Source organism: Oncorhynchus mykiss, chromosome 20, assembly GCF_057628025.1.
Source record: "Oncorhynchus mykiss isolate SJ-2025 chromosome 20, ASM5762802v1, whole genome shotgun sequence".
Taxonomy (NCBI): Eukaryota; Metazoa; Chordata; class Actinopteri; order Salmoniformes; family Salmonidae; genus Oncorhynchus; species Oncorhynchus mykiss.
In genome coordinates, this window is record NC_143041.1 from 41512484 (window position 1) to 41539946 (window position 27463).

At 43.9% G+C, this 27463-nt stretch overlaps 1 protein-coding gene across 1 annotated transcript in view; it reads right to left on the reverse strand.

Moving 5' to 3' along the window:
* The window catches only part of LOC110499443 (RNA binding protein fox-1 homolog 3), an 831363-nt gene that overhangs the window by 79501 nt on the left and 724399 nt on the right, over nt 1-27463 (reverse strand). Inside the window, 1 exon segment of the mRNA XM_090213100.1 lies at nt 16862-17086. Coding sequence (XP_090069226.1) covers nt 16862-17086 — 225 coding nt within the window.

Genomic DNA, 27463 nt, shown 5'->3' on the forward strand with positions numbered 1-27463 from the left:
ACATATTAACTACCAATTCAGAATGTGGGTTAATCCTACCACATATTAACTACCAATTCAGAATGTGGGTTAATCCTACCACATATTAACTACCAATTCAGAATGTGGGTTAATCCTACCACATATTAACTACCAATTCAGAATGTGGGTTAATCCTACCACATATTAACTACCAATTCAGAATGTGGGTTAATCCTACAAAATGAAACTACCAATTCAGAATGTGGGTTAATCCTACCACATATTAACTACCAATTCAGAATGCGGGTTAATCCTACCAGATGAAACTACCAATTCAGAATGTGGGTTAATCCTACCACATATTAATTACCAATTCAGAATGCGGGTTAATCCTACCAGATGAAACTACCAATTCAGAATGTGGGTTAATCCTACCACATATTAATTACCAATTCAGAATGTGGGTTAATCCTACCACATATTAACTACCAATACAGAATGTGGGTTAATCCTACCAGATATTAACTACCAATTCAGAATGTGGGTTAATCCTACCACATATTAACTACCAATTCAGAATGTGGGTTAATCCTACCAGATGAAACTACCAATTCAGAATGTGGGTTAATCCTACCACATATTAATTACCAATATAGAATGTGGGTTAATCATACCACATATTAACTACCAATTCAGAATGTGCATTAGGATAACACTCAGGAGGAGTTGGACATAATGCATTAGGATAACACTCAGGAGGAGTTGGACATAATGTGTTAGGATAACACTCAGGAGGAGTTGGACATAATGTGTTAGGATAACACTCAGGAGGAGTTCGACATAATGCATTAGGATAACATTCAGGAGGAGTTGGACATAATGCATTAGGATAACACTCAAGAGGAGTTGGACATAATGTGTTAGGATAACATTCAGGAGGAGTTGGACATAATGCATTAGGATAACATTCAGGAGGAGTTGGACATAATGTGTTAGGATAACATTCAGGAGGAGTTGGACATAATGTGTTAGGATAACATTCAGGTGGAGGGATAAAAAGATGAAGAGATGACGCCAGCTGAACATCTCAAGGTTTACAGCACAATCAAAGAGAGAGAAATGCTGAAGGCAGCTCCATTTACAAATACAGGAGGAGGGGGAGAGAAAGAAATATATGAAAGAGAGGAGGAGAGAGAGAGACAGAAAGATAGGGGAGAGAGAGAAATATATGAAAGAGAGGAGGAGAGAGAGAGACAGACAGAGGAAAAAAGAGAGAGATAGAGAGGGAGGGAGAGCGAGAGAGAGAGGGAGGTAAAAAGAGTGTAAGTTATAATTGAGGTCTATCCCGATGCTTGCCTGTGTGTGTGTGCGTGTGTGTTTGGAGCCATGACAGATACTCTGTAGCAGGGGTAGGCAACAGGGCCAAAACCGACCCTCAATAATGTTTTTGGTGCCCCCAAACTTTTGTGGGGAAAAAAGCCCATAAAATCAACATTAATTAAGCAAAAAATTACTTTAATCTGTTCCCAAATATTCCCACGAAAAATCCAGACGTAATCGTGTCTCAATGTTGTCAAGGTATGATATTATTGTTATTTTTAAATACAATCTGGTTTAGGGATTATATGTGATCAATTTTCACTGTATTAAATACTATAATTATATTGTAAACTTCCCAACCATCCGCTCTGACAAAAGGCGTCCCGTGGCTGACTCTAGTTGCCTACCCCTACCCTGTGGGCTGTTAGTCCTGTCCCTTTACATTACAAAGGGAGAGGTGTGAGAGGAGGGGGAGAGAGGGGACAGCTGGGACAATTACCCCTCTGTCTGTGGCCATCCATCTGCACCATACAGCACCAAACCCCCACGGCCCTACGTGTGTCTGTGTGTGTGTGTGTGTGTGTGTGTGTGTGTGTGTGTGTGTGTGTGTGTGTCGGTGTCGGTGTTGAGTGTTTAACAGCAAAGTGGCCATATCGATCAGCAGAGGGTGGCAGACACTGGAAGAGCAGCATGATAAAGCACAGTCTTCCCCTAGCCACAACACACTCAAACATACCTCCCACTTCTCTCAAACCTCCCTTTCCCTGATCATCACCTACAGTATTGCCCTAACCCTTCCTATCTTTCCTCATCTCTCAATCTCTCCTTCCCTCATCATTAACACTTACTATATATCCCTCCCCCTGCACCCCCCCCCCCCCACCCTGCACCCTGCACCCCCCCCCCCCCCACCCTGCACCCCCCCAACTATGGAGACATATTCAGGGGCCTCACCCATCTCCTCCCCCTCCTTAATTAGTGTTAATTGCATGTTAATTACACTGCAGCTAGCACACGCCACATCTGTCTCATAGAACACACCATTTCTCTGCCTCCCTCCTCTCCTCCCCCCCATTCCCCATGCTCTTCCTTCCCTCGCTTCTCTTCTGTGAGGAGAAGTGGAGTTGGGAAGTAATTAAAAGTCTCTCTCTCTCTCTCCCTCTCTCTCCCTCCCTCTCCCTCCCTCTCCCTCTCTCTCTCCCTCAGCAGAGGAAAACAATGTATCTGTTTGAATGCAGGGAGTTTGGATGCCCGTTGAAAGGATTCACACAAAACAAGGCCTATGGCTCTCCACCTCAGCTCACCACATGCCGAGCTTCACTACATGACCAAAAGTATGTGGACACCTGCTTATCGGCATTTCATTCCAAAATCATGGGCATTTTCTGGGAAGGACTTCCACTAGGTGTTGCTTTGGGTACATGCTTCCGTTCATGAGGTGCAGCGGTCTAAGGCACTGCATCTCAGTGCAAGAGGCGTCACCACAGTCCCTGGTTTGAATCCAGGCTGTATCACATCCCGGCCGGGATTGGGAGTCCCATAGGGCGGCGCACAATTGGGCCAACGTCGTCCGGGTTACAATTTGTCCACAAAAAAAAGCCACAAGAGCATTAGTGAGGACTGGCACATATGTTGGGCAATTCATCCCAAAGGTGTTTGATGGGGTGAGGTCAGGGCTCTGTGCAGGCCAGTCAAGTTCTTCCAAACCGACCTCGACAAATCATTTCTGTATGGATCTCGCTTTAAATACGGGGGCATTGTCATCCTGAAACAGAAGCGTAATTTATCACTCCAGAGAATGCATTTCCACTGCTCCAGAGTCCAATGGCGGCGAGCTTTACACCACTCCAGCCAATGCTTGGCATTGCGCATGGTTATCTTGTGTGCGGCTGCTCGGCCATGGAAACCCATTTCATGAAGCTCCCGATGAACAGTTCTTGTGCTGACGTTGCTTCCAGAGGCAGTTTGGAACTCGGTAGTGAGGGTTGCAACCCGAGGACAGATGCGTTACGGGCTTCAGCACTCTGTTCTGTGAGCTTGTGTGGCCATAGAAATGTGCGGCTGAGCCGTTGTTGCTCCTACAGTAGATGTTTCCACTACACAATAACAGCACTTACAGTTGACCGGGGCAGAAATGTTACAAACTGCCTTGTGGGAAAGGTGGCATCCTATGATGGTGCCATGTAGAAAGTCACTGAGCTCTTCAGTAAGACCATTCTACTGACTATGGAGATTAGATTGCTGTGTGCTCGATTTTATACACCTGTCAGGAACGGGTGTGGCTGATATTGCCGAATCCACTAATTTGAAGGGGTGTTCACATACTTGTGTATATAAAGTGTGTGTGTGTGTGTGTGTGTGTGTGTTGTGCTTTCCCCATCTCCTCTGTAGCTGTAGAGAACATCATCATCACAACCAGACAACCAACCCAGGCTTCCCCTCTGCTGTCTGTCACCACCGGAACACTGCACAGTCTGTCAGCCTGTCTGTCTGTCTGTCGATCTGTTTGTCTGCCTGCCAGTCTGTCTGTCTGTCTGTCTGTCTGTCTCTGTCGATCTGTCTGGTTTGTCTGTCTGTCTGTCTGCCTGCCAGTCTGTCTGTCTGTCTGTCAATCTGTCTGGTTTGTCTGTCTGTCTGTCTGCCTGCCAGCCAGTCTGTCTGTCTGTCTGTCTGTCTGTCTGTCTGTCTGTCTGTCTGTCTGTCTGTCGGTCGATCTGTCTGGTCTGTCTGTCTGTCTGTCTGGTTTGTCTGTCTGGTTTGTCTGTAAGTCTGTCCATCCACAGGGAGGAGACCCACCCTCTCACACAGACTAACACACCTACATACAGTGCATTCGAGCCATATTCTAAAATTAATTAAATTATTTATTTTTCTCAACAATCTACACCCAATACCCATAATGACAAAGCGAAAACAGGTTTTTAAATTTTTGGCAAATTTGGAACCGAAATACCTTATTGACAAGTATTCAGACCCTTTGCTGTGAGTCTCGGAATTGAGCTCAGTTGCATCCTGTTTCCATAGATCATTCTTGAGATGTTTCTACAACTTGATTGGAGTCCTGTGGCAAATTCAAATGATTGGACATGATTTGGAAAGGCAGACACCTGTCTATATAAGGTCCCACAGTTGACAGTGCATGTCAGAATAAAAACCAAGCCGTGAGGTTGAAGGAATTGTCCATAGAGTCCCGAGACAGGATTGTGTCGAGGCACAGATCTGGGGAAAAGTACCAAAACATTTCTGCAGCATTGACGGTCCACAAGAACACAGTGACCTCCATTGTTCTTAAATGGAGGAAGTTTGGAACCACCAAGACTCTTCCTAGAGCTGGCCACCGGCCAAAATGAGCAATTGGGGTAGAAGGGCCTTGGTCAGGGAGGTCACTCTGACAGAGCTCCAGAGTTCCTCTGTGGAGATGGGAGAACATTCCAGAAGGGGAACCATCTCTGCAGCACTCCACCAATCAGGCCTTTATGGTAGAGTGGCCAGACGGAAGCCACTCCTCAGTAAAAGGCATAAGAGAGCCCGCTTGGAGTTTGCCAAAAGGCACCTAAAGGACCCTCAGACCATGAGAAACAAGATTTTCTGGTCTGATGAAACCAAGATTGAAGTCTTTGGCCTGAATGACAAGTGTCACATCTGGAGGAAACCTGTCACCAGCCCTACAGTGAAGCATGGTGGTGGCAGCATCATGCTGTGGGGATGTTTTTCAGTGGTAGGGACTGAGAGACTAGTCATGATCGAGGCAAAGATGAATGGAGTAAAGTAGAGAGATATCTGTATAATTTATCTAAATAATGATGATCAGCACTTCTTTGAAGCTATGTATAATAATATATTTAGCTCATGAGCAACAAATGTATCTATTATTATGGTGGGAGATTATAATACGGTTTTAAGTACCTCAAAGGATCGTAAAGGAAATCATTCGACAAACTATCACCCTCAAGCTCTTAAGGAGATCACAAATATCAGGGATACATTAGAACTAGTGGATATATGGAGGCTGAAAACCCCTGACCTAGTGAGATATGCATGGAGGAGGCTTTATCAAGCTACTGTAGCCATCTTGATTACTTCCTGGTCTCATTCTTGCTGGCATCAAAAAAGTTTAAAAAATATATATTAGTAGGAGACAGAATGTGATCGGACCACCATCTAATTGGCCTCCATAGAACTCTAAATTGAATCAAAGCCTATTGGATGACAATATGTTCTTCACTAAGACAAAATAATTCACAACTGACTTATTTTCTGCACAACATAGGTACAGCAGATCCCCTTATTGTATGGGACACTTTTAAATGTGCTTTTAGAGGCACAACATAGGTTATTTATTCAAGAACGATCAAGTTTAAAGTATTTAAATAATAAAGCAATTTGGATGAAAAATGCTACCAAAAAGAATTTACAGAAACTCGTTACAAATGGAGTCACTATGATTCACCAAAGGATATGAAAAGAGGAAGCAAGTATTTTAAGCATATGTTTTATTCTCAGTCTCTTCCATCTCCACTGAATTATGTTAACTATAAGGATTTCTTTCCTCATAAAACAATATTAATAATGTATAATAAACTGAAAAGACCTGTGTGAAGTCCAACTTACCGAATAGGACATTTTTGAGGCAACTAAATATTTTCAGTGTGGAAAAACACCAGGGCTTGAAGAGGGATATCAGACCCTTTTTTTGATGTACTCAAAGATCCATTATTAGCATGTTTTAATTACTCCTATAAAAACGGTAGACTTTCAGGTACTCAACAAGAAGGTTTGATTTCATTACTACTTAAACAGGACCCAGGTGGTATGTATAAAGATCCAGTCTATTTTAAAAACTGGAGGCCTCTAACACTTCAATGTAGTGCTGCAAAAATCCTGACGAATACCAGGCCTGGTCTTCATAGCAGATTTTGAAACAGTGTTTGATAAAGCACGACTAAAATGTATATATAATTGCCTGGATTACTTTAATTTAGCTGCCTACTCCAGACGACTTATTTTTTAAAACAAATGAGCAAAAAAAAAAACATTTTATTTGGAATGCTAAGCCAGACAAAATTAAATGTGCCTATTTATATAATGAATATAGGTTTGGAGGGCAAAAATGATGAAATATTAAAGCTTTAAACCTCTCACTAAACGCTTCACTCATCCATAAGTGATAATTAAACCCCAAATGGTTCTCCAGTGGATTAAGAAAGCCTCATCCATTGTTTAAAAATTCATTTTTTTTGCCTTTATACAGATTACAACTTCTCATTTCCAACTAATTGAAAATGAAATGTTGTTTAAAGTATCACCTTTTCTTAAACAAGCCATACAAATATGGTTACAATTTAAGTTTTTATCCTCCTGAAAAGATCAAACAAATATTACAACAAATGTAATGGTTAAACTCAAATACACTGACTCTTGAAACTAACAAAAGGAGGTATTTGGACATAAAGGATGGACTTCATCGAACAAAACAAACATTTATTGTGGAACAGGGATTCCTGGGAGTGAATTCTGATGAAGATCATCAAAAGTAAGTGAATATTTATAATGCTATTTCTGACTTCTGTTGACTCCAACATGATGCATATCTGTTTGGCTTGATTTGTCGTCTGAGCGCCGTACTCAGATTATTGCATGGTGTGCTTTTTCCATAAAGTTTTTTTAAATCTGACACAGCGGTTGCATTAAGGAGAAGTGGATCTAAAATTCCACGTATAACACTTGTATCTTTTATCAATGTTTATTATGAGTATTTCTGTAAATTGTGGCTCTCTGCAAAATCACTGGTAGTTTTGGAACTACTGAACATAACGCATCAACAAAACATACATGTATTGTGTAACATAGTGCAAATAGTTAAAGTACAAAAGGGGAAAAATGTGGGTTGTATTTACAATGGTGTTTGTTTTTCACTGGTCGCCCTTTTCTTGAGGCAACAGGTCACACATCTAGCTGTTGTGACGGCACACTGTGGTATTTTCTGGATTTTGTTGTTGTTTGTGTACATAGATTTTATAACGTCATATGTTTTTGCCCCAATACCATCAATTTGTATAGCAGACCCTCATGCCAAATTGAGTCAAATGATTTTTTGAAATCAACAAAGCTTGAGAAGACTTTGCCTTTGTTTTGGTTTGTTTGTTTGTCAATTAGGGTGTGCAGGGTGAATACGGGGTCTGTCGTACGGTAATTTGGTAAAAAGCCAATTTGACATTTGCCTAGTATATTGTTTTCACTGAGGAAATATATGAGTCTGCTGTCAATGACAATGCAGAGGATTTTCCCAAGGTTGCTGTTGTCGCATATCCCACGGTAGTTATGGGGGTGAAATTTGACTGAAGACTGTGTCATTTGCCTGTTAGGGAGCAGTTCTCTCTCTCTCTCTCTCTCTCTCTCTCTCTCTCTAAATTCAATTTCAACAAGGTCTTTTTTCTCTCTCTCTCTCTCTAGTCGGAGTGTATGCTGGGAGTGAGTCGGGAAGCAGGAGCGATTGTGTTCCAAAGGCACGTTGTGTTAGCTAATCCAAGTCTGTCATTTTAAAAGGCTAATTGATCATTAGAAAACCCTTTTGCAATTATGTTAACACAGCTGAAAACTGTTGTTCTGATTAAAGCACCAATAAAACTCAAATATACCTGACAGTTCAAAAGTTTGGGGTCACTTCGAAATGTCCTTGTTTTTGAAAGAAAAGCAATCGTTTTTTTACCATTAAAATACATCAGATTGATCAGAAACACAGTGTAGACATTGTTAATGCTGTAAATGACTACTGTAGCTGGAAATGGAAGATTTTTAATGGAAGATCTACATAGGCGTACAGAGGCCCATTATCAGCAGCCATCACATAGTGTGTATATATATTGATTAGTTGAGTTGTTTTAAGTTTATATTGTCTCACTATCACTAAGCACGTATATGGGTGGTGGGATCGTTGAGGTTGGTTCTCTCGAGGGCGTAACCAGCGGGAGGGACTGATTGTAATGGTCACTCGTGGAGCTGTAGAGTTTGAAAGGGTGAAGATTCCCACTGCGGCAGGGTGTTCTGTGGAAGAATGTAGCTTAGCAGCTGGCGCTATCATTGAGTATGATGGCATAAAATCAGCCTCAAGGATAAATAGCGCTGTAGTGATATTCCTAGACTCCATTGAAAAGGTGAATATGATAGTTGAGAGTTGTGTTGTGGGAGACACAGACGTCGATTATCCTGCTTATGAATCCGGCTAAAAAAGTTATACTTTCTGAAGCGTTGCCATTTGTTAGAGATGAAGTGTTGGAGCGAGAGTTATCACCATTTGTTAGAGATGAAGTGTTGGAGTGAGAGTTATCACCATTTGTTGGAGATGAAGTGTTGGAGCGAGAGTTATCACCATTTGTTAGAGATGAAGTGTTGGAGCGAGAGTTATCACCATTTGTTAGAGATGAAGTGTTCTACAATAAAGAAGGTTATTTTTGGATGCAAATCTCCTTTGCTGAAACGTGTCGTGTCCGCATAGGAGACAAGAGCACATGATTTTAAAGAAGGATACTGACCAACTGAATTTAGAGTTCAGTTACAAGATTGAGGGGTTTGATTACGTGTTCTACGCTTCTACTGAATCAATTAAATGCTTTGGTTGTGGAAGAGAGAGGCATTTGTTGCGTAATTGTCCAGAGAACAAGCACGAAGACTCCGGAAGCAGCTCTCTAGCGCTGGTGCAGCTGAAGCATCACTGAGAAGGGAAGAACAGGTTAAGGGTTCAGGAGAAGGGAAGAACAGGTTAAGGGTTTAGGAGAAGGGAAGAACAGGTTAAGGGTTTAGGAAAAGGGAAGAACAGGTTAAGGGTTCAGGAGATTGGAGAAAGTGGGCAGATGTGGTTGGAAAAATAGGAAAGGACAGCAATGTGGTTACGGGGACAGTTGTTGTAGAGCAGGGAAAGGGGGGGGGGGGCAGTCGGTGATGAGGGCGTGCTGGAGAAGAAAATGGGAGTTCAAGAGGAGAGTGAAATAATGGAAAATGAAGCAGCTGTTTTCAAAGTGCAGAGGCATAAAATTAAGAATATAAGGGGTGGTGAAGGTTCTAAGTCCAAGAGGAAGAATTTAAGGGGTGATGAAGGTTCTAATTCCAAGAGGAAGGATTTAAGGGGTGATGAAGGTTCTAATTCAAAGAGGAAGAATTTAAGGGGTGATGAAGGTTCTAATTCCAAGAGGAAGGATTTAAGGGGTGGTGAAGGTTCTAATTCCAAGAGGAAGGATTTAAGGGGTGGTGAAGGTTCTAATTCCAAGAGGAAGAATTTAAGGGGTGGTGAAGGTTCTAATTCCAAGAGGAAGGTAGAGATTGATAAATCAGTTGAGGATAAACAGGTTGTAGAGATGGTGAAGTTTTCCTCTGGGGATGATGTGATAGTGAGGCAGATAATCCTTCACAACAAAATAGGTACATCAATTTCTGAATTTGACAAAAGGGAATAAACATATGCAGTATTATAATGTAACAGATTTTTTTCCAGACTATGCATTGTTTATTGAATCAAAGTTTCTGACGTCAAAAACAACGGTGGGAGGGTTGACAAGCCAAGAAATTGCTAGACTAAAGAAAGTGTGGTAAATTCTAAAGGAAATGAAAGAGTTCAGTCGCAGTTTTAACTCTGTATAGATATGTGTTTTCTGTTTCTTACTCCGTACTTTTTTTCAGCCATGAGCAGTTTTAAGTTTTAAGAGAGCCGTAGTGCATGAGTTAATAAAGGGAAAGGGAAGTGACATCAGTTTTAAGAGAGCCGTAGTGTATGAGTTAATAAAGGGGAAGGGAAGTGACACAAGTTTTCTACAAGAAACGGGGGTCATAAAAACTCAAAAAGTAGGGATGTGGCCATCCTGTTCTCAAAAGGTTTTTGCCTTTGACATATGAGTTTGAAGAGGTAGTTGAGGGGAGGTAATTAAAAATTAGAGTGAGGTTCGAAAACACCACTATGTGTTTAATAAATGTATATGCCCCTGTAGTGGCAGTTGAGAGGGTACGTTTTTTAGAGACATTATCAAATACCATTTTAACTGCACAGGATTTTAACTGCACAGTCAGTGATTTAGATAGAAATCACAAAGAACCTCATAAAGCCTCAAAGACATTTTTTAAAACGCCTTATTGTAACACATGAACTATGTGATATTTGGCGGAGTCAAAATGGAGGCACGAGACAGAACACATGGGCCAATGTGAAAGAGAACACCATCTCACCATCTCTTATTGTTTTGAGCATCAATCGCAGGTCTGTAAATCAAGTGTGATAACCCCGGTGGGATTTTCAGATCATAGTTTAATAACGCTGTAAACCCTACAAGTGCATACTGACATTTTAATACAACTTTACTGAGTGATGATCACTTCAGGAAATGTTGTAGTTTGTTCTGGGAGAAGTGGAGAGGTTTCTGGGAGAGGTGGAGACATTTCTGGGGGAGGTGGAGAGGTGTCTGGGAGAGAGGGAGAGGTGGAGAGGTGGAGAGGTTTATGGGAGATGTGGAGAGATTTCTGGGAGAGGTGGAGAGGTTTCTGGGAGAGGTGGAGAGGGTTCTGGGAGAGGTGGAGAGGTGGAGAGGTTTCAGGGAGAGGTGGAGAGGTTTCTGGGAGATGTGGAGATGTTTCTGGGAGAGGTGGAGAGGTTTCTTGGAGAGGTGGAGAGGTTTCTGGGAGATGTGGAGAGGTTTCTGGGAGATGTGGAGAGGTGGAGAGGTGGAGAAGTTTCTGGGAGAGGTGGGGATGTTTCTGGGAGAGGTGGAGAGGTTTATGGGAGAGGTGGAGAGGTTTCTGGGAGAGGTGGAGAGGTGAAGGGGAGAGGTGGAGGGGTTTCTGGGAGAGGTGGAGGGGTTTCTGGGAGAGGTGGAGAGGTTTCTGGGAGAGATGGAGAGATTGCTGGGAGAGGTGGAGAGGTGGAGAGGTTTCTGGGAGAGGTGGAGAGGTGGAGAGGTTTCTGGGAGAGGTGGAGAGGTTTCTGGGAGAGGTGGAGAGGTGGAGAGGTTTCTGGGAGAGGTGGAGAGGTTTCTGGGAGAGGTGGGGATGTTTCTGGGAGAGGTGGAGAGGTTTCTGGGAGAGGTGGAGAGGTTTCTGGGAGAGGTGGAGAGGTTTCTGGGAAAGGTGGAGGGGTTTCTGGGAGAGGTGGAGAGGTTTCTGGGAGAGGTGGAGAGGTTTCTGGGAGAGATGTTGAGATTGCTGGGAGAGGTGGAGAGATTTCTGGGAGAGGTGGAGAGGTTTCTGGGAGAGGTGGAGAGGTTTCTGGGAGAGGTGGAGAGGTGGAGAGGTTTCTGGGAGAGGTGGAGAGGTTTTCTGGGAGAGGTGGAGAGGTGGAGAGGTTTATGGGAGAGGTGGAGAGGTTTCTGGGAGAGGTGGAGAGGTTTCTGGGAGAGGTGGAGGTCTCAAAAGGCCAGTTTTGTTTCCTTTCAACAGGGGTGGGATATATGGAGAAAACAGATTTAACAATTATGTAATCAGTACACGACAAATGTTACCAGAGATATCATCAGATCAATGAACGCCCTAGAGTCTGAAATAGTGGAACTCCAATGTCAGTTGAGACCACAGGAGATTGAGGCCATATTCAAGCACTCAAGAGAAAAAAAAGCCTTATTGGCAGACCTGCTGGGTATCAGAGCACTGGGCGCATTGGTGAGAAGTAGGTTTCAGGGAATCTCTGAAATGGATGCCTCATCCAAATTTTTCTTTGGTTTAGAGAAAAAACAATGGACAAAGAATAATTATTCATTGCCACAGATCAGCTGTTAGACAGGAGCTCACTAGCCCAAGTTAAATTAGAAAGAGGACTGTAGAGTTATATGCTGAGCTCTACAAGTGGAATTAGAAAGAGGACAGTAGAGTTCTATGCTGAGCTCTACAAGTGGAATTAGAAAGAGGACAGTAGAGTTCTATGCTGAGCTCTACAAGTTGAATTAGAAAGAGGACAGTAGAGTTATATGCTGAGCTCTACAAGTGTGAGTACCAGGATAATAAAACAGACACTCAGCAGTTCCTTGATGGGCTTGAACAGGCTACCTAAGTATGATTCTCAATCAGAGACAACGAACGACACCTGCCTCTGATTGAGAACCATACTAGGCCAAACACATAGAAAAAAGAACAGACTACCCACCCCAACTCACACCCTGACCAACCCAAAACAAAGACATAACAAAGGAACTAAGGTCAGAATGTGATATTTTGAGGCTTTTGGTTTCAGCTCTGATTATACTGCCATGATCATATATGTTGACATTGAAAGTATATTGAAAGTTAGCAGTGGCTTGAATGCTCCTTTGAAAGTGTGTAAATTAGGCAGGGGTGGGCCTCCCGGGTGGCACAGTGGTTAAGGGCGCTGTGACAGAGACTCTGGGTTCGCGCCCAGGCTCTGTCGCAACCGGGAGGTCCGTGGGGCGACGCACAATTGGCCCAGTGTCATCCGGGTTAGGGAGGGCTTAACTGGTAGGGAAATCCTTGACTCATCGCGCACCAGCGACTCCTGTGGCGGGCCGGGCGCAGTGCACGCTAACCAAGGGTTCCAGGTGCACGGTGTTTCCTCCGACACATTGGTACGGCTGGCTTCCAGGTTGGATGCGCGCTGTGTTAAGAAGCAGTGCGGCTTGGTTGGGTTGTGTATCGGAGGACGCATGACTTTCAACCTTCGTCTCTCCCGAGCTACTAAACAATTGGATACCACGAAATTGGGGAGAAAAGGGGGTAACATTTTTAAATAAAAAATGAAAATAATAATAATGATATCACAGATGTCCTAAAAAAAAAAATAATAATACAAAATTAGACAGGGGTGTTCGTTCTCCGGAATGTTGTGTGCCATTGCAATAGAGCCACTACTAAATATAATTAGAAGTCGCATTGAGGGGGTGTACCTTTCAGAGGATATTCCCCCTAGTCATCTCTCAGCCTATGCTGATGTAGTTATTTTGGTGAAAAATGAAGCGGAGGTGGATAGTTTGAGTCTCATGGTTGATCGGATTAACAATGTGGTTGCCTCTGCACTGTGGCATCGGTTGTCCTGTTCAGAGCCACCGTCTGGCCTTCTGGCCAAGATACAGGCAATTATTGTAGATTTTTTGGGGGGGATAAATATCATTGAGGTCCACAAACTGTTTTGTATTTGTCAAAAGAAGAGGGGGGACAAGGTCTTGTACATTTTGCTAGTAGGGCTGCTGCTTTCCGGTTTCAGTTTATTCAAAGGTTGCTTTATGGACCGAAAAATGAGGTGTGGAGAGGGGTGGCAGGTCAGGTAGTACAGCAGGTATGGGGATTAGATTTAAAGAAGGCTTTATTTTTCGTTGATAGTAGACAGATTTCTAGGGATGGAGTACCTCCTAAGGTCTTCTTAGGGTTTGGAGTATAATGAAGGTGTCCAGACACACTAAATCTGAGTCAGTGCATTGGCTGCTGGAGTAACCTCTGGTGTATGGGGTAAGACTGGATTGTACAACTGAAACTGTTCCACATTTCTCCAAAATGCTGATGAGGGGCAAAGTCAACACCTTAAGGACGTCAATGGACATGGCTGGGCCCACATTAATGGATGGAGGACAGGTGGCTGAACATTTGGGGGTGAGGTCTGAAAGGATCGTCGGACAACTGCTGGGAAGTTGTAGGAAGGCTCTGTCAAAAGAAGAGTGGATTATGCTCAAGAGTTACAAGAAAAGGATTATACCCGATATCCCAGAGTTAGACAGACTAAGGATTATTCCCGATATCCCAGAGTTAGACAGACTAAGGATTATACCCGATATCCCAGAGTTAGACAGACTAAGGATTATACCCGATATCCCAGAGTTAGACAGACTAAGGATTATACCCGATATCCCAGAGTTAGACAGACTAAGGATTAAACCCGATATCCCAGAGTCAGACAGACTAAGGATTATACCCGATATCCCAGAGTCAGACAGACTAAGGATTATACCCGATATCCCAGAGTTAGACAGACTAAGGATTATACCCGATATCCCAGAGTTAGACAGACTAAGGATTAAACCCGATATCCCAGAGTTAGACAGACTAAGGATTAAACCCGATATCCCAGAGTTAGACAGACTAAGGATTATTCCCGATATCCCAGAGTTAGACAGACTAAGGATTAAACCCGATATCCCAGAGTTAGACAGACTAAGGATTAAACCCGATATCCCAGAGTTAGACAGACTAAGGATTAAACCCGATATCCCAGAGTTAGACAGACTAAGGATTATTCCCGATATCCCAGAGTTAGACAGACTAAGGATTAAACCTGATATCCCAGAGTCAGACAGACTAAGGATTATACCCGATATCCCAGAGTTAGACAGACTAAGGATTCAACCCGATATCCCAGAGTCAGACAGAAGGCTTCATTACTAGATTTGAGAGGGTTGGAAGCGGTGGGTTTGGATGGGGTGAATGTGAAGGAGTTATATAGGGGGTGTGTCAAGGTTTTTACAAAAAGAAAAGACACTCCTTGAAGGGTAAAACTGGGCTTTGATGACAAGGTAAAGCCAGCATGGAGAGCACTGTACAAGCCACCGTTACTAAAGGGGACTGGTGATATGTAATGGAGGGTTTTACATGGCATCATTGAAGTTAATGCTTTTGTATCTGTTATTAATTCAGATGTCGGAGATGGATGTCCTTTATGTCATATCAGATAAACAATGTTTCACTGTTAATGGAGTGTGACAGGATAAAACCTCTGTTTGAAATATTAGAGTCTGTGTATATTAGAGCTGTAGTGGGAGATTTTCAATAACACTGTTTTTATTTGGGGGTTTCAATACAGTAAGCAAAGGAAAAGAAAATGTAATCTTGTCAATTTTGGGACAAGCTAAGATGTCAAGTTTTTCTGAGTTGGAAAAATGAGATAGACAAGGGATATGGTAAGGATGTAAGATGTGTTTTTAAAGGATTTGTTTAAAGCGAGAATAAAAGTGGATTTTGAGTTGTGAAAGATCTCCCATTGTTTGAGGAGAAGTGGATTCATGAAGGAGCAATTTGTTTTGTGGAGGAAGGGAAACTATTTTTTATTTTTATTTATTTCATTTATTTAAATGTTATGTTTATTTAAGAATGACACATTTGTTGTGTAATTTATGAAAAGGCAGTGCACCAAAATGTGTGTTAAAACTTATATAAAATGAAGGTTTTATAAAAATTCAATCTCTCTCTCTCTCTCTCTCTCTCTCTCTCTCAACAAGAGTTTTTCTCATTCTATCTCTCTCTTTTTCTCTCAACTCAATTTCAATAAAGGATTTTCTCTCCCTCCCTCCCTCCCTCCCTCCCTCCCTCCCTCCCTCCCTCCCTCCCTCCCTCGGCTCACACTCTACTCTATTCCACTCCTGTTCAAACTCTCTAAAGTGACTGTCAATTTAAAGCTGACAAATGCTCACTGCTGAACTCTACAGCTTCTATACTGTCTACTGTGGACTCTTCCAAAGTCCTCAAACAGTCTGAAGACTCCTAAACTCAAACAGTAAGGGAGAAAGGAACTGAATATATAACGTGTGTGTGTGTGTGTGTGTGTGTGTGTGTGTGTGTGTGTGTGTGTGTGTGTGTGTGTGTGAGTGTGAGTGTGAGAGAGAGAGAGAGAGAGAGAGAGACTACCTCATTTGTGACTTATAGCCTGTCACAAGGCTGTGATGATAGATATGATTCTACTGAGTTAATAGTGTGTGTGTGTGTACTAAGATTCCAGACCAATCACATACAGTACAGTAAACATAGTCCAATCACATACAGTACAGTAAATATAGTCCAATCACATAACAGCTTGCTTTATAACTAGCTACATGACTCTCAGGCAGAACTATATCGTTCTCTATCTTACTCTTCTTTGCCCCTCACCTCACTCTTCTTTCTGACAGCTCTTCTTCCATTCCCTCTCTCCATCCCCCTCTCCTCTGATTTGAAGTGGAGTTTCAGATTTGGGGCAGAGCGAATCTTTCATGTCTGTCTGTATGAACTCTGGTCTGGGAGAGAGAGAGGCTTCAGAAGACTGACTGGCCTTGGTCCTGATTCGCTCTCCCTCTCCCCACCCCCCCCCCCCCTCTCTCTCTCTCTCTCTCTCTCTCTCTCTCTCCCCCCTTCTCTCTCTCTCTCTCTCTCTCAGCCCCCTCTCCTCCCCCCTCTCTCTCTCTCTCTCTCCCCCCCCTCTCTCTCTCTCTCCCCCTCTCTCTCTCTCTCTCCCCCCCTCTCTCTCTCTCTCTCCCCCTTCTCTCTGTCTCTCTCTATCTCTCTCACACACTGTCTATGTTGATCTCCCTCTTCTATCGGTCTCTCTCTCATGATTCCATCACTCCCTCTCCCCTCTCTCTATTACACCAGGTCTGTCTAGACAGTGGTGTGGAAAACAAGAACTAAATTACATTTAACGGCAAATTGAAAAGATGGCAGAGGAGGAGTGAGCCTTATCAGGGAAGGAGGCTCATCCCCCTCTTTCTCCCCTCCTTACAAAATTCACAGACCTACGATATTACCTTTTTACGGTGAAGGTGGTGGGTGTGCGTGTGTGTACGCCCTGTGTGTGTGTGTGTGCTTGTGCACGTGAGTGTTCTTCTGTGCGTGTGTGATTTTATCACTCTTCACTCACCGATAGTGTGGCTGTGAGGGTGGGTGTGTTGTTCTCGTTGCCGGGCTGTTCGCTGTGTGTCTGTGTGGGTGTGTACAGCGTTAGAGCGCTCTGACCCGTGTAGTCTGCTGGCGGGTGGGGGTGGGGAGGGGCGTACTCCGTTGGAATGCCGTTCTGGGGGGGGTACTGGGCTGGGGGGTAGGGCTGGGCCATCGCTTCCGGGGGGGCTGGCCCCTCTTGGTTACCCTGAAGAGAGAGAGAGACCTAAACATCAGCACCACAGGTAACTTCCACAAAGCTGTGAATGATCTGAAAGACAAGGCAAGAAGGGTCTTCTGTGCCATTAAAAGGAACATAAAATTCAACATACCAATTAGGATTTGGCTAAAAATACTTGAATCAGTCATAGAACCCATTGCCCTTTATGGTTGTGAGGTCTGGGGTCCGCTCACCAACCAAGACTTCACAAAATGGGACAAACACCAAATTGAGACTCTGCATGCAGAATTCTGCAAAAAATATCCTCCATGTACAACGTAGAACACCAAATAATACATGCAGAGCAGAATTAGGCAGACACCCACTAATTATAAAAATCCAGAAATAGAGCCATTAAATTCTACAACCACCTAAAAGGAAGCGATTCCCAAACCTTACATAACAAAGCCATCACCTACAGAGAGATGAACCTGGAGAAGAGTCCCCTAAGCAAAATGGTCCTGGGGCTCTGTTCACAAACACAAACACACCCCACAGAGCCCCAGGACAGCAACACAATTACACCTAAGCAAATCATGAGAAAACAAAAAGATAATAACAAGAAAACAGAGCAAACTAGAATGCTATTTGGCCCTAAACAGAGAGTACACAGTGGCAGAAAACCCAAATTTAAGGAAAGCTTTGACTATGTACAGACTCAGTGAGCATAGCCTTGCTATTGAGAAAGGCCACCGTAGGCAGACATGGCTCTCAAGAGAAGACAGGCTATGTGCTCACTGCCCACAAAATGAGTTGGAAATTGAGCTGCACTTCCTAACCTCCTGCCCAATGTATGACCATATTAGAGAGACATATTTCCCTCAGATTACACAGATCCACAAAGAATTCAAAAACAAACCGTATTTTGATAAACTCCCATATCTACTGGGTGAAATACCACAGTGTGCCATCACAGCAGCAAGATGTGTGACCTGTTGCCACAAGGAAAGGTCAACCAGTGAAGAACAAACACCATTGTAAATACAACCCATATTTATGCTTATTTATTTTCCCTTTTGTACAGTAACCTTTTATACATTGTTACAACAGTGTATATACACATAATATGACATTTGTAATGTCTTTATTCTTTTGAACCTTATGTATGTTAAATGTTTACTCTTCATTTTTAATGTTTATTTCACTTTTGTATATCATCTACTTCACTTGCTTTGGCAATGTTAACACATGTTTCCCATGCCAATAAAGCCCCTTGAATTGAATTAAAAAGAGAGAGAGAGAGAGTGAGAGAGATAGAGAGAGACATAGAGAGAGAGACATACAGAGAGAGACATAGAGAGAGAGACATAGAGAGAGAGAGAGAGAGAGAGAGAGAGAGAGGGAGGGAGAGAGAGAGAGAGAGAGAGAGAGAGGGAGGGAGAGAGAATGGTTAATGCTTGCTGGCCAGTCAGTGTATCATGCTGAGTATGTTTAAAAATAAGATATGTGATATACAACACTATAGCGCAGGGTTTCCGTGTCTTTGGGGACTACCAGGGCCACGTTCAGTAGATTGTCGATCGTTGTGTGCCACAAGTAGAACTGGCGTGATTGATTATGCTTCATGTCAGACAGGCATGTTTGTCCTACGTAGTATATTTCTATCTGAACGTAGAGGAAAGGAGGATGGGTAGAAACGGAGAGAGACATGAGACAAAAACCCAGTTTGGTCTATTTTAATTGAGTTATGATCACCCACGGTTTTGCAATAAAAAAGCCACAAGTGTTAAGAATGAGAGATGACACAAGCAATCAGTGCCCTGTCTCTCTGTCCCTCAATAAAACGCCAGGAGAGAGATGCTCAAATCGAATAAACACACACACACTCTCACACCACAGACACGCAGGCACGAGTCTCAGACCTTTTCTTTACATGGGTCGTCCCTCCCAGACCAGACCCCCAACCTCTCTCTCTCTCTCTCTCTCTCTCCCTTTCTCTATGTCTCTCTTTCTCTCTGTCTCTGTCTGTCTCTCTCTCTCTCTCTCTCTCTCTCTCCCTTTCTCTATGTCTCTCTTTCTCTCTGTCTCTCTCTCTCTGTCTCTCTCTCTCTCTCTCTCTCTCTCTATGTGTCTCACTCTCTCTCTGTCTGTTTCTGTCTCTGTCTCTCTCTCTCTCTGTCTCTCCTTTAAATCAATTCAACTCAAGGAGCTTTAGATAATATACAAAGTGAAATAAACAATGAAAATTAACAGTAAACATTATACATACAGAAGTTTCAAAACAATAAAGACATTACAAATATCTCTCTCTCTCTCTGTCTCTCTCTCTCTCTGTCTCTCTCTGTCTCTCTCTCTCTATGTCTCTCACTCTCTCTCTCTGACTCTCTCTGTCTCTCTCTCCGTCTTTGTTTCTCTCTCTCTCTGTCTCTCTCTCTCTCTGTCTCTCTCTCTCTATGTCTCTCACTCTCTCTCTCTCTGACTCTCTCTGTCTCTCTCTCTGTCTTTGTTTCTCTCTCTATATGTCTCTCTCTCCCTGTCTCTCTCTCTGTCTGTCTCTATATGTCTCTCTCTCTCTCTAAAATGGGGAAGATGGGGAAGATGGGCTACACCTGGAGGGGGGTGGAGACACACAAAGACAGGTGAAAATGGGGAAGATGGGTGACACCTGGAGGGGGGTGGAGACACACAAAGACAGGTGAAACTGGGGAAGATGGGCGACACCTGGAGGGGGGTGGAGACACAAAGACAGGTGAAACTGGGGAAGATGGGCGACACCTGGAGGGGGGTGGAGACAAGCACAAAGACAGGTGAAAATGGGGAAGATGGGCGACACCTGGAGGGGGGTGGAGACAAGCACAAAGACAGGTGAAAATGGGGAAGATGGGCGACACCTGGAGGGGGGTGGAGACAAGCACAAAGACAGGTGAAAATGGGGAAGATGGGCGACACCTGGAGGGGGGTGGAGACAAGCACAAAGACAGGTGAAACTGGGGAAGATGGGCGACACCTGGAGGGGGGTGGAGACAAGCACAAAGACAGGTGAAAATGGGGAAGATGGGCGACACCTGGAGGGGGGTGGAGACACACAAAGACAGGTGAAACTGGAGAAGATGGGCGACACCTGGAGGGGGGTGGAGACAAGCACGAAGAAAGGTTAAAATGGGGAAGATGGGCGACACCTGGAGGGGGGTGGAGACAAGCACAAAGACAGGTGAAAATGGGGAAGATGGGCGACACCTGGAGGGGGGTGGAGACAAGCACAAAGAAAGGTTAAAATGGGGAAGATGGGCGACACCTGGAGGGGGGTGGAGACAAGCACAAAGACAGGTGAAACTGGGGAAGATGGGCGACACCTGGAGGGGGGTGGAGACAAGCACAAAGAAAGGTTAAAATGGGGAAGATGGGCGACACCTGGAGGGGGTGGAGACACACAAAGACAGGTGAAACTGGGGAAGATGGGCGACACCTGGAGGGGGGTGGAGACAAACAAAGACAGGTGAAACCAATCAAGGTGTGACTTGTTGCGTTTCTCACCAATAAAAACGTGTTATTTGAAAATCAAAATAATGACAGTGACTTAATTATCTTCATATGTCATGAGTCTGTCTTCGGTTATCACCACAACATCACCACAACACCACCATTACATCACCATTACATCACCACAACACCACCATTACATCACCATTACATCACCACAACATCACCATTACATCACCATTACATTTACGTCACTTAGCAGACGTGCTTATCCAGGGTGACTTACAGGAGCAATCAGGGTTAAGTGCATTGGTCAAGGGCACATAGTCCAATGTTTCATCCAGTTGGCTCTGGGATTTGAACCAGTAACCGTTCGGTTACGCGCTTAACCGCTACGCTACCTGCCGTCCAAACATAACCATAACATTTCAACCGATCTTTTAGTCTGATTGACCACACAGTTTTCCATGTGCTCCAGTAGTGGAGAGGAGAAGCTGCCTTGCACAGAAGGAGCTCATGAGAACATTCAGCACAGAACATTGAGTTAAGAAATGTCACTCAGTTGTGTATGTGAGAGGCCCAGTGAGAAACGGGTCGCCTCAAGTTTTATTTTTCATGAACGTAAATGAAGAGAGTGATGTGTAATATATCTTACCTGTTGAGCCACACCCACCCACACACACACACACACACACACACACACACACACACACACACACACACGAACGCACAAACCCACGCACAAGCATGCACGCACAAACACACACACACACGAACACACGAACACACACACACACACACACACACACACACACACACACACACACACAGACACACACACACACACACACACACACACATTAAGCTACTGTTGCAGTAGCAAACGGCAAGTCAAAACCTTCCTCCCCTCGAACGAGAAAGGAAAAGAGAAGAAGAATAAAGGGTGAAAAGGACAGAAGGAAGAGAGGAATAGGGAGAGAGGGAGCGAGGGAGAGGAGAGAGGGAGCAAGAAGAGAAAGCGCAGAAGAGAGAGATAGAGAGATAGAGAGACAGGCTAAGCTGCCGTTGCAGAGACCTGGCCCTCAAGAGAAGACAGGCTATGTGCTCACTGCACACAAAATGAAGTGGAAACTGAGCTGCACTTCATAACTTCCTGTCCAATGTATGACCATATTAGGGACACACATTTCCCTCTTATTACACAGATCCACAAAGAATTTGAAAACAAATCCAATTTTGATAAACTCCCATATCTACTGGGTGAAATACCATAGTGTGCCATCACAGCAGCAAGATCTGTGACCTGTTGCCACAAGAAAAGAGCTACCATTAAAGAACAAACAACATTGTAGATACAACCCATATTTACAGTTGAAGTCGGAAGTTTACATACACCTTAGCCAAATACATTTAACCTCAATTTTTCACAATTCCTGACATTTAATCCTAGTAGAAATTCCGTGTCTTAGGTCAGTTAGAATCACCACTTTATTTTAAGAATGTGAAATGTCAGAATAATAGTAGATAGAATTATTTAAGTACAATCTTTGGACCCATGTACAGTTGCAAACCGTAGTCTGGATTTTTTATGGCGGTTTTGGAGCACTGGATTCTTCCTTGCTGAGAGGCCTTTCAGGTTATGTAAGACGCGTTTTAATGTGGATATAGATACTTTTGTACCTGTTTCCTCCAGCATCTTCACAAGGACCTTTGCTGTTGTTCTGGGATTGATTTGCACTTTTCGCACCGAAGTATGTTCATCTCTAGGAGACAGAACGCATCTCGTTCCTGAGCGGTATGACGGCTGTGTGGTCCCATGGTGTTTATACTTGCATGCTATTGTTTGTACAGATGAATGTGGTACCTTCAGGTGTTTGGAAATTTCTCCCAAGGATGAACCAGACTTGTGGAGGTCTACCATTTTTTTTCAGAGGCTGAAATCTTTTGATTTCCCCTTGATATCAAGCAAAGAGGCATTGAGTTTGAAGGTAGGTCTTGAAATACAGCCACAGGTTTCTCCTCGAATTGACTCAAATTATGTCAATTAGCCTATCAGAAGCTTTTGAAGCTATGACATCATTTTCTGGCATTTTACAAGCTGTTTAAAGGCACAGTCAACTTAGTATGTAAACTTCTGACCCACTGGAATTGTGATACAGTGAATTATAACTGAAATAATTTGTCTGTGAACAATTTTGGGAAAAATGACTTGTGTAGAAAGTAGAAATCCTAACTGACTTGCCAGAACTATAGTTTGCAACAAGAAATTAGTGGAGTGGTTGAAAAACGACTTTTAATGATTCCAACCTAAGTGTGTGTAAACTTCCAACTTCAACTGTATGTTTATTCATTTTCCTTTTTGCACATTTTTACAACATTGTGCACAGCCAATAGTACAACTTGAATATAATTTGAAATGTCTAAAATATCACTTTTGTGAGTGTAATGTGTAATCTGAAAAAAATTATTTTTGCTAGACTGGTTGCTATGCAACATAACCACAGGTTTTGCTATATTTGATAGCTAGCTTACGTTAACTCTATGCAAAAACAGAGCATCAGCACAACTTCTAGAGTGACTAATATATGATGTATTACTGTTGATCTGGATGTTTCCTTTCATTGTGCACAACCAATTTTTTTTCCAAGTTATTGTTTGTTGTTTGTCTGCCCATGTTGTTGTTTGTTGTTTGTCTGCCCATGTTGTTGTTTGTTGTTTGTCTGCCCATGTTGTTGTTTGTTGTTTGTCTGCCCATGTTGCCATTTGCTGTTTGTCTGCCAATGTTGTAATTTGTTGTTTGTTTGCCCATGTTGTCATTTGTTGTTTGTCTGCCCATGTTGTTGTTTGTTGTTTGTCTGCCCATGTTGTTGTTTGTTGTTTGTCTGCCCATGTTGTTGTTTGTTGTTTGTCTGCCCATGTTGTTGTTTGTTGTTTGTCTGCCCATGTTGCCATTTGCTGTTTGTCTGCCAATGTTGTCATTTGTTGTTTGTCTGCCCATGTTGTCATTTGTTGTTTGTCTGCCCATGTTGTTGTTTGTTGTTTGTCTGCCCATGTTGTTGTTTGTTGTTTGTCTGCCCATGTTGTTGTTTGTTGTTTGTCTGCCCATGTTGTTGTTTGTTGTTTGTCTGCCCATGTTGTTGTTTGTTGTTTGTCTGCCCATGTTGTTGTTTGTTGTTTGTCTGCCCATGTTTGTTGGCTCCACGCTGCTGGACATGATTGCCATTCTTTCATCTGGGGGAACTGCTGCTGTGTTGTCAGAGAGAATAGTTCTCTGACGCTTCCTGGCTTCCAGATTTGTCCTCCAGTAACTTTGTAGAGAGGTTTCTGATCTGTGTTCTCTGACAGACGTTCTATATCCTGCCTCTAGTCCGGCATCCAACAGTTTCTGGGCCATGGTGGTTCGGAGGCAGTGGTTTGTGTAAATCTGTGTCATACCCGCTGTTTTGCAGATCTTTGGCAACATTGCTGTGAAGGTGTTCACTCCCATCGACTCTGAAACATATCAAAGACAAAATGATGTCAGGCCTTCATAGCTACCGGTTGTATTGTCAGGCTAAATTTGTTTTTAGATAGCTGACCGTTACATACTGTACCTTATATCTTCATTCACTGCTTTCCATTTCGTTTGGAAGTACAAGACTGGGAAGTCGGGCGAGCAGATAATCCTTAAGCGACGCTACCGGGAAGAGGGGATCCCCAGGCAGATCAAACATGAATCCCTGTCCACTCTCCCTGTTTTTCTCCTGCGGATCCTACTGAGCAGACAGGATCACCCGCAGTTCAAACGTGAATCTCAGTCCTCTCTCCCTGTTTTTCTCCTGCGGATCCTACCGGGGAGAGGGGATCCCCAGGCAGATCAAACGTGAATCTCAGTCCTCTCTCCATGTTTTTCTCCTGTGCATCCTTTTTCGTGGGTTCGTTAAACGAGAGAGTCACATACTGTAGGTCGTTCTCATCGGTACACATTGTTATTTAGTCCGGATTTAGCAGACGCTTTCCCTCCTTCCCCTTTGAAGATTAAACCACACTCTGTTCCCCAAACCTTCAGGTGCTTCAGGGTCCAGATCCTTGGTGTCACACCCTGACCATAGTTTGCTTTGTATGTTCTATGTTTTGTTTGGTCAGGGTGTGATCTGAGTGGGCATTCTATGTTGGATGTCTAGTTTGTCTATTTCTATGTTTGGCCTGATATGGTTCTCTATCAGAGGCAGGTGTTAGTCATTGTCTCTGATTGGGAGCCATATTTAGGTACCCTGTTTGGTGTTGGGTTTTGTGGGTGATTGTTCCTGTCTTTGTGTTTGTTACACCAGATTCGGGCTGGTTTCGGTTTTTCACGGTTCTTGTTTTTGCATATTGTTCTATTGTCATCTTTATTAAAGATGTATCACAATAACCACGCTGCGTTTTGGTCCGCCTCTCCTTCAACAGAAGACACTTGGGCTGTTTGATGAGCTGCAGGTGGTGTTTCGTTGCGGCTGCGTGCTGGACAGCTTCCTCATTCTCCTCTTTCCTCATCTTTCTAATCACGCCGACAAAAACATTGTTGCTCGTTGTGAATTTGGTGTCCTCCCCCCATACCTTTAATTAAATACTGTCTCTCGCTTTCCCTTCATCAGGCTCTCTTTTCAGATTGTGATGCACCAGTAAATCAGACTCAGTTTAATATGAGGATAACATTTGTCTCTCCTATGGGGCAGACAAAATCAACAGCTCTATTAAATGAGCTTTTAACAAGTGCATGGTGTGTGTGTGTGTGTGTGTGTATTTGTGTGTGTGTGGGGGGGAGCTCCCTCCTCCCCTGGAAGTCAGTGTGTATGACTGTGTACTTGCGCGCGCACGGGCATTTGTGTTGGCCGTGGAACAGTGTATCTAATGTAATCTAGCTAATGATCTGGGAGTGAGTGGGACAGGGTTTGGCTACAGGGTGATATCAGTGACAGAGAGACTAATGATCAGGGAGCGAGTGGGACAGGGTTTGGCTACAGGGTGATATCGGTGTCAGACACACACACACACACACACACACACACACACACACACACACACACACACACACACACAGAGAGATAGAGGCCCCAGACCCCTCACATCAACACAACTGCTTTGTTCCACTCTTAAAGAGACAACTAATGAAGGGAAGCAGAGGCGTAGCACCGCAGAGGTCAATACACCATGGAGATCAACGACAATGAATACACACACACACACACACACCACACAGACACCCACACCATGCGAAGTCACAGCATTCACTAATGAAACCCCAAAAACACAGTTCCTCCACCTCTACCTTCACCTCACAAACCTTTGAGGAACAAATCATTATTAAAGCCCAGCTTCAACAGTTGCAAAAATTCCCAATCCTGACAAATAATCACAAAAACATTTGAAGCATATCATTGAAAACTAAAAGACAGAGATGACAAAATAGCGGGTTAAGTCTGGTGGATAGAAAGGTAATATCCTTTATTGTTATTTATATCCTCTGTTTTCATCACACTCTTCTCACTCTCTAACAATGTACTTCCTCTCTCTCTCTCCTTCTCACTGTCTTTCTCTAATCTACTTCCCCTCTCTCTCCATCCCTAACTCTCTTTCTCTAATCTACTTCCCCTCTCTCTCCATCCCTCACTCTCTTTCTCTAATCTACTTCCCCTCTCTCTCCATCCCTCACTCTCTTTCTCTAATCTACTTCCCCTCTCTCTCCATCCCTCACTCTCTTTCTCTAATCTACTTCCCCGCTCTCTCCATCCCTCACTCTCTTTCTCTAATCTACTTCCCCTCTCTCTCCATCCCTCACTATCTTTCTTTAACATTCTTCCCTCCCTCTTTACCTGAGTAGCTCCATAACTCCAGGCTGTCTAATTTGTTCAGTCTCTGTGATATCCCTTTTTAATAATGTTTATTCATTAGGGCTGTCTGCTGTGCTGTCACGCTGTGTATTATTTTATGCAGGCATCATTAGGTTGTCCTGTTTCACAAGCCTGGGTCCGTCCTATCGATAACTCAGCCCACCCCAACGCTCCCTGTTGTGGCTAGCATGCTAACAGACGCCACCATGGCAACCATACATCTGGCCCGGCAATGACAGCCAGAAGAATGAAGTTACAGGCCAGTCACCTGAATGCAGGGCTGCCAACATTGCACACACACACACACTGGTCATCTATCAGGCTAAGCCAAGCCACAATGTTGTTCTAATTATTAACCCTTACCCTACAATTTCCATGCCCCCAAGGAAATGTAATCTCTCACTCTTCTTGTTTGAATTCCATGCTGTCACTGTCACTGTCACTTTTTTCTTCCTCTGTATTCGCTGCTAAAGCCACTTTCTACCACTCTAAATGTCAAGCTTCTGCCTCTAACCCTAGGAAACTTTGTTCCACCTTCTCCTCCCTCCTTATTCCTTCACCCTTTCCCCCTCCATCAATCAGCGTATTGAGTACACAGGTCCCACTCACACAGAACTACCCTACAACCTTGACCTCTTTCTCCCCTCTCTCTCCAGATGAAATCCTGTGACTAGTGAGGTCTGGCCGCCCAACAACCTGCCCGCTCGACCCCATCCCCTCCTCCATCCCCTCCTCCCTCCTCCATCCCCTCCTCCCTCCTCCATCCCCTCCTCCCTCCTCCATCCCCTCCTCCCTCCTCCATCACCTTCCTCCCTCCTCCATCACCTTCCTCCCTCCTCCATCCCCTCCTCCCTCCTCCATCCCCTCATCCCTCCCCATCCCCTCCTCCCTCCTCCATCCCCTCCTCCCTCCTCCATCCCCTCCTCCCTCCTCCATCCCCTCATCCCTCCCCATCCCCTCCTCCCTCCTCCATCCCCTCCTCCCTCCTCCATCCCCTCATCCCTCCCCATCCCCTCCTCCCTCCTCCATCCCCTCATCCCTCCCTCCTCCCTCCTCCCTCCTCCATCCCCTCCTCCCTCCTCCATCCCCTCCT